The sequence below is a fragment of the Hipposideros armiger genome, unplaced genomic scaffold (assembly GCF_001890085.2).
Source record: "Hipposideros armiger isolate ML-2016 unplaced genomic scaffold, ASM189008v1 scaffold_59, whole genome shotgun sequence".
Taxonomy (NCBI): domain Eukaryota; kingdom Metazoa; phylum Chordata; class Mammalia; order Chiroptera; family Hipposideridae; genus Hipposideros; species Hipposideros armiger.
Genome location: NW_017731409.1, coordinates 1,150,948 through 1,164,485, shown reverse-complemented (window position 1 = coordinate 1,164,485; position 13,538 = coordinate 1,150,948). Strand labels below are relative to the sequence as shown.

At 48.0% G+C, this 13,538-nt stretch overlaps 1 protein-coding gene across 3 annotated transcripts in view; it reads right to left on the bottom strand.

Annotated features, from left to right (window-relative positions):
• Positions 1 to 7,969: 7,969 nt before the first annotated feature.
• DCAF5 (DDB1 and CUL4 associated factor 5) overlaps positions 7,970 to 13,538 on the bottom strand; it is a 106,482-nt gene continuing 100,913 nt past the window's right edge. For all 3 annotated transcript variants that reach the window (XM_019641393.1, XM_019641394.1, XM_019641395.1), the window contains exon 9: positions 7,970 to 12,609. In XM_019641393.1, the coding sequence (XP_019496938.1) occupies positions 10,843 to 12,609 (1,767 nt within the window). In that variant the 3' untranslated portion in view covers positions 7,970 to 10,842. The remainder of the gene's footprint in view (positions 12,610 to 13,538) is intronic.

Below are 13,538 nucleotides of genomic sequence, written 5' to 3'. Positions count from 1 at the left end.
ATGCGCATACTTACTGTGAGTAGTGCCAGATTGTGAATGGTCTCCTCTGACGGCAGGTGACAAGACTGGGGACTAAAGGAGGAGACATTTTTCCCACACAGAAATAATAGCCAAAACACACACTCGCAGTGCAGATTTGCAAAGCCTCAGGTCACCAGTACTGAGATGCATTATGTCCATGGAAGGACAGAGACAGACGTATCTTTCTTTTTCATGTTTTATATCACTTTGCTAAGTTTCTAGAACATTGGCTCCATTTAAACGTTCTGGTCTCATAAAGTGAAGTTGTTCTTTATCCCTCATAGATTAAAATTTTGAAGGAAAATTACTGTTTCCAAAACTTTCCTTTGTTCTTGGGGTGCAAAGATTTGTGACCCTGTAATGACCATTTTTATGTTTTGTAACTGAAGAGAAGGTTGCTGGGAGCAACTGGCTCCTAAAACCCTGCCCAGCATTCAGGAGTGCCAAGGAACGGGAAGGAAAGGGAGGATTCAAATGATCAGCTGGGAATTTTTACCTCTGATTTGAAGTGATTTCCTCAAGAGAGAGATTAAAATCCTTATGATAGTGGAGCCTGATAAATTGCTTGCCTGGGGGAAGTTCCTACACTCTGGGTCCATTGACCATCTCGGCAAAGCTCAGGGTGAACATATCATTGTGGGTCAGCTGATATGTTAGAGGAGCGGTTTCATTTTAAAGAATTCGCTCTGAGGTTACCCTACATCTCCACACCCAAGAACGCCTCTTTTTATACAACAGATGTGCACCATGAGAAGACTTCTGCAAAGAATCCGTTTGTGTGTAATGTGAATCCCTTTGTCCTCATTTTGGTTTCTCCTAAGTTTGGATTTCTCATAATTGGCATTTTTAAAGTGAAGGCCCTATTCCTGCTGGACAGATCAAAGCTCTGTCTGGACAGTCCCAGGAAATCACTGGAAGGGCCTGGCGGGCAGCTGGGAGGGGACATAGTGGCTGGGAGTGCCAACTGCTCCCTCTACCCATTGCCACTTCTTTCCCCTCACTAGCTTCTGGTTTTCACATTCTAGCTCTGTGGAGTGGCTTCTGTGGCTGGCTTTACTTGGAAATATTGAGTATAAAATGAGAACCCAGTATTTCACAACACTGAGCTTCATTTCCAGTGCTGAGTTCTCACAAATGCTGAGAGGGGAATAGATTAGGGGCAGAAGATGACATCTTTGGAGAAGTCCGCAGGACTCCCTACTTCCATTTGTCTCAACATTCTGCTTAATACCAGCATTGTGGACATGTGGCCAGCGGCCAGCAGGTCACTGGGCCTGAAAGAATACATGCTTATGATGACAATAATATTATAGCAGCTCTTTATCCAGTGCCTATGACCTGCTGGGCATTGTGCTGGTGATTTATATATATTTTCACAAATCCACACAGTAACATTGCAGAGTAAGCCTCATCTCAACTTGGCATATAAAGAAATTCAGGTTCCAAAGCCATCTCATGTCACAAAGCAGAGATTTAAGTCTCTGACTTTACAGGCTATTCTTTCGACTATGCCAGGCTACCTTAGACTCCCACTTTCCACCCCACCAAGGGCTTTCTCTCTCCCTGACTCACTACTTCTGCTATTGTAGGGTGAGTGGGCTCTGACTCAGAGCACGAGGGAAGGAGACTCCTTGACACCAGGGAGGGACGGCAGGGGAAGCAGCAGGGACAGGAGAGACATGCCCAGGAGTGGGCAGGGATGGTGCAGAAGCTGCTTCTCAGCCTCACCCTCTGATCCCACTGCCCCTCACAGAGCAGGGCCCATGGCGAGTCCTCGGGGGAGGAGGACTGAACAGCAGAAGCAGCCTGGGAAACTGGGCAGTGGAACCTCTCCTAGGCTTTGAAGTCATGCTGAGGACTGAGAGGAAGAAAGTCCCTGCGACTGTGGGCTCAGCGGGTATTACGGATGTGTGCTGGGCTCAGGTTTTCCCTCCACCAGACTTTGCAACAACCTGGGCCTCTGAGCCTGGCTGGTCATGGGGCCGGTGGGCCTGTCAGAAGAGGGGAAAAGGAAGCATGGGGAGAGCCCATAATGCACTCACCATGGAGGGCAGGAGGGGCTAGAGCAGGAGAATCACAGGGCTCAAAGGCCTCCCTTTCTGGCCTGGGAACACCATTTGCTGGAGCTTGCAGGACTGTGGTGGACAGCTGAGCAGGCCGTGCTGCCCACGGCTTTGGGAGGTGCCTTCAAGTAGACCACGGTGTGAATGGCAACCCCCAGGGTTAGGCTCTATAGGCTGCAGGAGCATAGCAGGAGTCTTGCCCTTGGGTGCCCAGATCATCTTAGAGAGACTTCCCATGATCCTAGGTTTTGAAGGTGGGAACCCTGGAGCTTGAGCACTGTCTACTGTCTAGCAATTGAAGAGGCCATCATCTGCCATGAGGTCAGCTGTTCCAGAGATCTCCTTCCTGGTTGTCAAGGCCTTGTCCCTAGTCCCACAGGCATCCATTGCTAAAGTGGCTGAGTCCTTGATCTATCACTGCACCGACATTACAAGAGCCAATCCCAATCACAAACAAAGTCTAAATGAGCTCATTGGATGCAACAGCTGATCCTCTTGAATGAAGACATAGCTTGGCCTTGCTGGCCTGCTGTTCTAACTATACCAGTTATATCTATCTCGAAGATTTGACCTCTTCCCGAAGGAGACCCCAGAAACTTGCTCACCGTTGGTCTTCTGCCTTTTCAGGCTGCCATTCTCCTCCCGGCTCCCCAATAGGGAAGCTGTTGTCCAGTCACCAACCAGCCCAGGCAACCCTCCTCTTCCCGCCCTTCTGAGCAGAGCTCAAGAACTCGCTTTCCTTACATTCTTCATTTCACATATGTTAACCTAAGGGATGAAGAGGTGAAAACAGTGTAGATGTTTAGCAGGCAGGAGGCCCAAACTCCACCTCTCAAGGATACCTCAAGTATACCTGCTGGTCTTAGGAGGAAGTAAAGTTGCCGACTGCACCCCGAATCGGGGGAGACAGAGGAAGTCACTGGGCCAGATACAGCTGCTGACCGGACTCAACTGGCCTCACGAGGAATAGACAGAGCACCCTGGTTCAGCTGGAGCCCAAGCCTGGGACACCCTGAGGGGTCTCTCTGCAGAAGGACAAGCTGAGGGACATGTAGGGTTTGGACTCCAGCCTGAGCAGGACAAACTTGCCTTTGTGCCAACTCTCTCCCCTACAGTCAGCCAGACCTGGAAAGAGGCAGAGTCTCCACCAGCTGTTTTACCTACTGGGGCTGAGCCCAAGGCTGTCACATTGGCGCTGACCAGCCTTCCCAGAAGGCTAAACTTGGCAGCCCTTGTCCATGCATTCCAACCCAGGCAGCTGCCTAAGGAACAAAGTGCTGGGAGCTTCCTTTGGGTCGGGAAGCTTAAAACTGACATAAAGATAAAGGGATCTGAGTTCTAAGCTGCTTCTCACAGCTAGTTTAGGAAAAAGATCTTACCAGGACCAGACAGCCAAGAAGAGCACAGTGATTTGAACCAGTCTTCTTGGGCCAGCAACTGGGCAGATTCCACTTAAAATTTATTCCTTCCTATTCTGGTCCTCGGGTGCTTACAACTTGAACGGTCTTCTTCCATTCTTGAGCCCCTGCATCCCTGAAAGCTGATGACCTCAGCTCCCACCCTCTGGTCCCTTTTACCTTTTCTTCCAGTTTCCGGGCATGTTGATTGCTCCTCTCTGAAAATCATCCAGAGGAATTTATTGACATGTCCCGGTGCTGAAACATCAGGATGGCACTCAGCAACCCGGGAGTGGTCAGAGTTGCTGAGAGGCACAGGGACAAGTCACAGGTCAGTCTGCATATGCAGCCCTTACGTTGATTTTTTTGGGGGTGAGGGCGGTCCAAGCTTAGCTGATCCTTTTTTTCTTTGAACAAGTCTTTTCCCTCCTCACCCTGCCTCCTTTTTCAATCCCCTGCTTCTGCTGCATATATTGTAAGCAGATACCCTGCCAGCGTTATGCTTGGTGAGGGTGGGAAGATCAAGGTAGGCACCTCTCCCCAATCGAAGAACCACATCTAGGAATAGCAAGATGTGAGGAGACCACTAGCCTTAGAAGCCAGAGCAAGCCACTATCCAGCCTTGGGCTATCAGTCTCTACAATGAGCGAGCTGGACTGGATGACATAGCTAACTACCCCCACCGCCTTCAGAAGGTTAGAAATGCTCATTTAGGCCTGAACTCTTCTATGACGGCCCAGTCTCCCCCACGCTTGCTCTGGCTTCTCTTCTGGCAGATGTGTTTTATTTGAAAAGCTTGTTCTCCTGAGTATAATTCCATTGCCTCTTTTCCATCAGCAATTCAAAACCTTCCTCTCTCATATTTCTCTGTCTGCCCTCTCTAAGTGCCACGAATGTGCTTTTGGCTCTCTATTCCAGATCCGTCCTGAGGGTTGAGTGGGCCAGGACTGAACTCTGACCTGTTTCCCTCTTGGCCCAGTCCATCTTCTGTTGGCGGTTATTATTATTTTTTTTATGGTTTAGCTTGAATCAGATGTTACAAACTATTTAACACACATACACGAAACAATCCTGCATGGAAAACTCAGGTCAAAACTTTTCTTTGGCACGAACACAGAACATTTCCATGGCTTGCCACTCTCCCAATTCTTTAGGGCTGGCCCGACGCCTGACTGGAATTTCAGCTCAGAAGGCCAGAGAGAAGTTTGCTGCCCCAGCTCCTGAGGTCTGGGTCATCTCCAGCTCCACCACGCTAAGACTCCAGTTTAATGAAATCTGTACTCCTCCCCTACCCACTGCAGACTTGCTGCCATAAGCAAGGATCTGTGAGGCCTGTCAGCCAGACCTGGCGTTAAGCTCCCAGCTCTCAGAGGCTGTAGATAGTTGGATGCCCAAGTTGGAGGTGGTGTCGTAGGCCCCAAATTCAGCTTCAGTCAAGTCCGCTATAATGGGGATAATTTACTCTTGTCCTGTGGTTTCAGATTAAGGTTTGCTAATAAATAGTAAATTCTTTCTCTGAAGAACTTACTTTCTATATTCTTTGGCAGACCCCACGCAAAAAAAGCCTTCTATGTGGTGTGAACGTTGCTATCAACAAGCAGGAAGGGCAAAAATGAGAATATGCTAATGAAGCACACAGTGTTTTCTATATATCAGGCACTGGTCTAAACTCTCTCTATATATTCATTAAATCCTCTAACACAGCAGTTCTCAACCTGTAGGTCGCAACCCCTTTGGGGGTCGAACGACCCTTTCACAGGGGTCGCCTAAGACCATCGAAAAACAAAAAGATATTTACATTACAATTCATAACCGTAGCAAAATTACAGTTATAGAGTAGCAACGAAAATAATTTTATGGTTGGGGGTCACCACAACATGAGGAACTGTATTAAGGGGTCGCGGCATTAGGAAGGTTGAGAACCGCGGCTAACAAAATGCTAAGACAGGGATTATCTTCCCCATTTTACAGACGAGCCTGAGGCTCTCGGCAGTTATACACTTGCCAAAGACCTTGGCTCACCGACGTGCTGGTGGTGGGCACTATGGAAATGTCTCAGGATTGAGAACTCATCTAGACAGTCCATGGAATGGGAGAAATCAGATTTTAAAAGTGGAGAGGACCTTCGTGTTTCAGTTTCCAAGAGTTTGAGTACTTTGCATGAGGCTCCTGCAGCTACTCCACTGAAGAACCAGTATAGATTCCACTTCTCCTACTAGTGCAATGCCATTTCCATCCCACTCACAGGTCTGTCTCGGGGGAAGAGAAAAGAACAGACGTTAGTCTTAACAATCTAAGGTAGGGTCTTGGAAAGACTAGAAATGTTAGAAAACATGGATCCTGAGGCATGAAAGGAAGTAAAAAAGTAAAAAAGATGGTAGCGGAAGGCTCCAGTCACTAGCCGGTCTGGGAAGTCAGGTAGGCAGACGTTTGTTTCCCTGCGAAAGCCTGTGCCTATCACCAACCACACACTTACCTGTTTTAGCTACATGTTGAAGTGTGCTGGTGTCAGATTATTATATGATCATTATTCCATAGAGTTTATGCATTCTACAAGAGAATTTCTCCCAAATCTGCTTTCTCCCAAAGATCCTGCTTTTATTGACGTCCATTATTATAAATAAAGAATTTTACCTGGGGAGTTTACCTGATGACCAAGTATTTTAGAGGCCTGTCCATGGCATGTTCAATGCTAGTTCTGTGCATCTGGAAAGCTGTGGACTCCGCCGAGAATTTCCTTTCTTCCATTGCAGTCTTCCCCATCTCCTTCCCTCCCAATGTCCTCCCTCCCAGCTTTCCTAAGCCACAAGAATGTCTCTCAGGTCTAAGATCCTGGGTTGACACCAATATCTCAGCATTTTCATGCCTTTCTCTGGCCTTGGTGGGCGTATTAACAAAGCCGGATAGAGGGAGACTTGTAAGCTAGCATTCTGTACTTCAGCTGGAATATTCCATTAGCTCATGGCTTTGGGTTCCAGGAAGAAGTCATTTCCCAACTTCAGTAATTCTAAAGGCTAGATATCCCATTTCCTTACCATGTGGCTGTCTTGTAGATAAGCATGCAGGACCCTTATGCTACTAGCTCCAGTAACTCTGTTAAGGGAGGAAAATTGAGCAGCTCCTCCTGCTCGTCCCTGGCCATGTCAATGCTGGTCCCAGTGGTTTATCTTTGCCTCTAGGCCTCCATTCTGAGCGGCATCTTACCATTCTGTGCAACAGTGAAATGCAGTTAAGATGCAGATGGCTCAGATTTCCTTTTCATGTACATTTTTCTTCTGTTGCATGAGGGAAGCACTCTTTTAAAAAAAAATTCAAAACTACTTCCGAGCCACTTGAATTCATGTTATTTCATTCCAGTGTGAGCACTCAAGGACAAATGAGTACTTAGAATGAAATATCCCACCTGAGAGAACCACACGTGTTGTCTGAAGCCATTATTCTGCTGCTACAGGCCAGTCTGGACTCACTGAGCCTTGCTTCACCTTAGTATTTCTACCATGGCACCTGACCAGTGCCTTGCTCACGTCATAAGAGAAAGCCAGTCTTCCTTCAGGAGGTCTATTTTCCTCACAACAATCTTGGTTGGCAAGAATTTTTCAGTTAACTGAAGGAGGTAGCTTTACAGGCAAGATAAGTTTTTTTTTTTTCTTTCAAGGAAAAAAGTTTGCAATGCATGCCTGAGACAGGGCCGGAAAAACAATCTGATATTTGGAAACATCAGAAAATAGAAGTTCTGGGCCGGCCGAGTGGCTCAGTTGGTTAAGAGCATGAGCTCTGAGCAACAGGGTCACTGGTTCAATTCCCACATGGGCCAGTGAGCAGCGCCCGAGCTGAGCTGCTGCTGAGCTGCCAACAGGTGGCAGGATGGCTCAGCTGGTCAGAATATATGCTCCTAACAACAAGGTTGCCAGTTCCAGTCCTGCATGGGACGGTGGACTATGCCCACCTGCAACTAAGATTGAACCTTGAGCTGAGTGGCTGCGAGCTGCCGACAGGCGGCCGGATGGTGACTGGGCTTGGAGCTGAGCTAGCTGTGCCCTCCACAACTAAGACTGAAGGACAACAACTTGGCTGTTCCCCTTCCCCAATTCCCCAACACTGTTCCCTTTCCCCAATAAAATCTTTAAAAATAAATAAATAAAAGTTCTTTGAGGGCTGTTTGTAATGTCATTTCACTGCGTCACTCCTTCAGTTCCAAATAATAAAAGGGTCAGTTCCAGGATTTCACTATCCTGAGTCTGTCTAAGCCTGGTAAAGGAGACCAAGTCAATATCTCCCCCTACCCTACATTTTGTTGTCCAGTTGTGACCTTTGTCCCACTACCTGGAAGTGACAATGACCATTGGCATGGACGTGGAGTTCCAGTTTTTCTCCGTCTTTGGTGTAGTTTTGAATCAAGTATCCAACTAGGCAAGAATTAAAACAGGAAAGAAATGAAGAAGGGGTGTCTAAGCAACCAAGTCTTCCCTGGAAGAGAAGAAGAAGCAGTGAGAAGTGAGTAATAGGTTTATTTGCATACACACAGGAGAAGAGTTAGTGTTGCTGGGACTGAGGTGGGTTTCTGAGGAGGTAAGGCTTCAGCAGAGGAAGGCACCTTGACAAACACGGCTCCTGGCTTAGTAAATCACGCACAGTAGCAACCTTTGTTTGCCCCAAGCCAACTACTCTTTTATCTCATTTACTTGCTGTCCTAGACACAGGAATCACAAAACCACGGGGAAAATAAAGTGGAGAGAAATGGTTTTACATATCTGGACCAGCCACTTAAAATTTTATGTTCAGGATGCAGAAAAAAACCTAAGAGGCACTTTCAAATAGCTCAATCTAATCAGTGCCACCTGTCCTGCTAGTAAAAACACCTATCACAGAAGAATCTGGGGATTAAATGTGCCTCCAAAGATGGAGCCTCAATTCTATAAGGGTTTAGGCAAAGGGACCCTGGAAGTGGTTCCTGCCAGGTTTCCAGGACCATGATCACAGACAGATTTCTGGAAATGAGAGTGCAGTGGCTACAGAGGCAAGTATTTCTCAGCCTGCTCCTTGGGTACCTGTGGGAACTATCCCAACAAGCTGAACTCGGGGTGCTGGGAAGTCTCTTGGATGGCATCCTTACTAAAAAACGATTGAAGTTGAACCAGAATGAACTTGGACTTTTCTTCTGAGTACCCAAATGAGGTGAAGGCTTTTAACATGGAAAGACCAAGTTCTGCATTTGGTAACAGTAACTACCAAGTGATTTGTTCCCAAGGGAACTTTAAGTACTTTATTCTCCAGGAAGATATGCGGATTGTCCTTAGAGAAGTCAGAAGAGGCTACCTACCAATTAAATAAAACAAAAGGATTGGGTATGCTGACTAGGAAGGGGAAGAGAAACACACACTGAGTGATTATGTCTTTTTGTATATAAAGGATTAAAAAATTGCAATTTAATAAATTTTGGAAAAGCAAATGTAAAATGACTTGGGCTTATAAAACCAGAATTTACAAATTATCTGTGAATAGTCAAAGACAAACCATAGAACCATTTTGATTACAAATCCAAAGTAATTCTAATGGTTACAGAATCACTTTCCCACTCCCCCAGTGAGATTACAGGTGTTAAATTGTAAGTAAGCATCCCCACTGCTACTCACACTCTTTCGTCTCCTTCTCCTAAAACAGTGTTTTCACACCCAAGTCACATCACACATACCAGGCACATCTTTCCTTTCACAAAGCTCAGCAAGATGGTATCTCCTTTTGGCTTAGATTAACAACCTTCCTTTTATAAATAACCCCTCCCCCCATCCCCCCAGTGCCTAAATCCATCGAAATCTTCATCCTCCACATTGGCTCCCCTGGGTCTCATTCCAGTAGGACAGGTCCTCCTCTGAAAGGCTTAGTGAGGCCACACCAGTCACACATTGGGTCCTCTCCACACCAGTGCTGCCTGGGCTCCTAGTTGTCTAGCACCTTTGTGCTCAAGAAACTTATAGTGTTCTCTCTCTCTTCCTCATTTCTTGCCAGTATTGTCCTGCCTTTTCATAACATCTATGCCAACAAGGTATTTGGTCATTCCTAGGTCTTCCTGTCTTGCACAACCCTTCATTGATAACCAAGTGACTGTAACCACCATTGCAATGCTGAAAATCTCTTGGTCTTTTCCCCCCTCAATCTTTATCTACCTCAATGAAATGAAGTCTCCTCTAGGAGCGAGGAGTCTTAAACCCCTGACTCCTTTCTCCACGCCACCGTCTGCCTCCTAACAGACCTACTCAATAAGAATGTTAGATCTCTGCGAGATCTAGTCAGGACACCACAGCCTCTGTCAATTGCAAGCCTGAGGGAAGATGCCAGGCCCATTAAGTCTCACCAATCATTTTGGGTTGAATTAAATTAATATAGAACCACACTCTGCTCTTTACTACACTTCTTAACACACCTACAACATCCACTTTAGTAGTTTGAGCACAAATCTTGTTAGAGCTGTCTTTTCCCTTCTTTCAATGTGCCTATAGACGCCATCACATGGGGCCAAGGAAGCGCCTGCAGGCCTGCTGAGTGCCTCTTAGGAACTAAGCACCTAACTGGTTAAAGTGTTACCCACAACTAGTTATATTTTATGGTCTCCATACAGTATGTGCTGCAGCATTGCTCAATTTGCAATCAGTGAAATTTATCAGGGATCTACGTTCTCTTGAATCTGACCTTAAGTGCTAACTTCTCACTAGCATTGAAAAGGCTCTGTTTTTAGTATGTCTATAGTAAATGCTCAATGCAGAAGTGCTACTGAGAAAACATGGCAGGTTTCTTTAAGAAAGGAACCATGCTTTCCTTTCCAGCACCGCCAGTGGGCTGAAGGCCTATTTCCATTCTCCTCTCCAGTTTTTCAGCGTAAATCCACTCCTCCCTGGCAGCACAACCTGATTTAGCAGGCACTCATCATTAAGACGGGAACACCAACGGCATGTAAACAAGGTGAGGTGGCAAAAAGTACAGGTCCACAGATCCTCTCTGATGGAGAACTGAAAGCAAAGCCTAGACAGTGAGCTCACGCGTGCCAGCGCACACACACAAGAACAAGTCAAACGTCTCAACAAGGGTTTACTTGAACAGAATCTGCACAGGTACACTATGCTCAAATTTTACTAGAAAGGAGTCACTTGGGTTCTCCCCTTTCTTCACACAGCACGAGCCAATGGCCAGCTACACCTCAGACCCATTGTTGATATAAGGGAGCAGCAGCAGACACAATATCAGGCCCCGGGTTTATGTGCCTTTAATACTTGCTTTTTCCTTTCCTCTTTGTTCACTAAACAGGATTTAACATTTTTTTTTTCTAAAGCTCCTTTTCGTAGCTTTTTGTTTTCCCTTTGTATTTATCATGTTTTTAATTTCTTCTCTGAGGAGGAATTCTCTGAATCTGTATCTTCCAATTCGACTCGGTGCCTTTTGAGGCCACTGTGGCCATGAACAGCCCTGCTGTTGTCTGTGCCAGGGGTGTCAGGGGGGTCCTCTTTTGTTCCAGCACTGGGGGTCTCACAGGCCATTTCAGACCCACAACAATCTTTGTGTAGTAGTGTCCCTGTCAGGGACAAGTTATGGTCAGTGTCCGAATGTCCTGGGGAAGAGCAGGCCACTGCCTCCAGCTCCCCAAAGTTTTGTCCATTGTTGTGGGGGTGAGGGGGGCGGGGGTGTAAGCGTCCATTGTTGTGGTTGGCACAGATGGTTTCAAGGCTCCTCTCTTCGCTGTCATCAGACTGGGTCCTGGGACAGTTGCCAAACTCGCTACTGAGAGTGGAGCCAGATGCCTTGGGGACAGGAGGAGAGGGCGGCTCCTCAGCCCGGCTGCTCAGGCCTTTGCTCAGGGCCTTTCCATTGAGCTTCTTGGTTTCAAAGGCGTATTCTACAGAGCCAGCATTGTTAGTGTCCTGAGAGGTGTCCTCTGGGGCCTCTGCCCACGAGTGGCTGCTGTGCTCATGGCCTGGGCCATGGCTGGGATTTCTGGAAGAAGTCCCTTCTTTCAAAGCATCCTTGCTGCGGCCTTCGGGGGGCAGGTCCTGATTCCTCTGTGCCGTGGAGGTGTTTAGACAGGCTTCCTTACTGGAAGAAGGGGCTGGGTTGTCCTTGTGGCTGGTTCCTGCTCTCCCCTCATCTGCCTCCCCAGACACTAGGGAGCTCTCTCCATCTTTGTTATTTGAGTAGGAGATGTAGGAGTAACGGAGCCACTTATACGCTTTGTAAATCTTTCGTTCAACTGACTCGATGTCGGAAGTGGGTGATGCCCGGCTTGGCTGTATCTCCAGGGCAGAAGTGCTCCGCTCTGGGGAGGAGGTGGGGGAGGAGGAGAGGTCATCTACTTTGATCTGGGGATAATCATAGTTGTCTTCTCCAATGTAGGTGTTGGTGGGTTTGGGTGGGGCGCTGGGCCTCTCCTCTCGGGGCGTCTTCTGTCGGCGCCGCATGGCATTCCGCTGTCGCGTGGATGCTCGGCGTTCATTCAGCTCCTCCTCGTCCTCGGAACTACTAGAGCTGCTAGAGCTGCTGGACTCATCTTCAGGGCTGGGAGACCGGGGCCGGGGGAAGAGATCCGTGTCCAGTTCAACCTCACAGGCGTTTTCTTCAGAGTCGGACTCATTGGAAAGGGCCAGGAGGCGTTTGTCCTGGTAGCGCCGCAGAGCAGACAAGCGCTGCTGGCGAGAGGCTGCGTCCTCGCACGTGGGCGGAGGCGGAGTTGCCGCCACTGCGTTTGTGGTGGTGACCCGCAGGGGCCCCAAGTGGAAGGTGCTGTCGGCGGACTCGTCCACTGTGGGCGGAGGCGAGCGGGGCAGCGAGGCCGACGACTCGGAGTCGGTGTAGCCCGAGCGCTCACTGACCCCTGCGTGCAGCTGGAGGATGGTGCTCTCGCTCAGGTCGCTGTCTGAGTCGGAGCTCCAGCCCTCGATCTCGCGGCGCACCAGGGAATCAAAGAAGGCCATCATCCGGGGATCCTCCTGCACAGACTGGTTGGCGTAGTCATGCGACAGGCCACTCCCACTGTTCAGCACAAGGCTGATGTACTCTTCGTGGGTGTAGAGGCAGCGGGAATCATCCTCAATTCTACCGTCCAGGTCTCCGGTACATCCTGGCTGCTTGTACGGGCTCCAGATCTGCACAAAAGGCGAAAATAAGGCCAAAGGCTGATTGGAAAGTATCTAAAGCGGTGGCTATAAAAACCACCAAGGCAGAACTTCCCCGACCCTCCCTGTCATTTAGCCGGGACTTGCCAACCAACTTCAAAAATACATTCGCTGTCAGACTGGATTATGTGGGGTACACATGCAAACCGAGGCTTCTAGGGTCAGATGTGGGGGGAAGCATGCTCTAGGACATAGCATTAGTCGGGAGACCTAAGTCGTGTCTCTAGGCCCAGGCCAGTCATACATCATCTCGCCACAATCCCGCTTTAGCTTCCTCCATTAGTAGTATGGAAATTACAATAACCCCCTTCATAATCTCAGAGGACTTAAAGATTGGCTAATGTGCTCAAAACTCTCAGAAGATTGAAGCTGTGCAGAGAGGCACCACTTTGCTGAACTGAAAACAGACCCAGCAGCCAGTCCTCTGCGACAGTTAATATTTCAGCCTGTAACTCCACTTCTCCCCAACTGCAACATTTTCTATTTTTAACTAATGGGAATTGCTTACTGGAGCTTGATGAGAATAGCCAACTGCCTACACTGCAGTTCCCTCTTGGACATGCAGGCATCAGTTACCCAGAAAACTGGGTTCTCTTAACCAGGGAGCTGCTGGCTCCCCAACTCTTCTGTTACTGCAGGAAGGGGTAGGACACCGCTTGCCCTAAGACCACGACCCCTTCTCTTAACACCCCTCCACTCCATGGTCAGAGACATGGGCTCATAGCCGAAGATGATTGAACTAGGATTCACTCAGGTCTATCTGAAGGCAAAGGCTCAACTTTACAAGTTGAATAAGTTATGCAAAAATCAAGTTCAAGGTAATTAAGCTGTCACTGCAAATGAGAACGATTAGCTTCACCTGACTGCCAGACTGGTCCACAGAGCAGCACAAAGAAGCT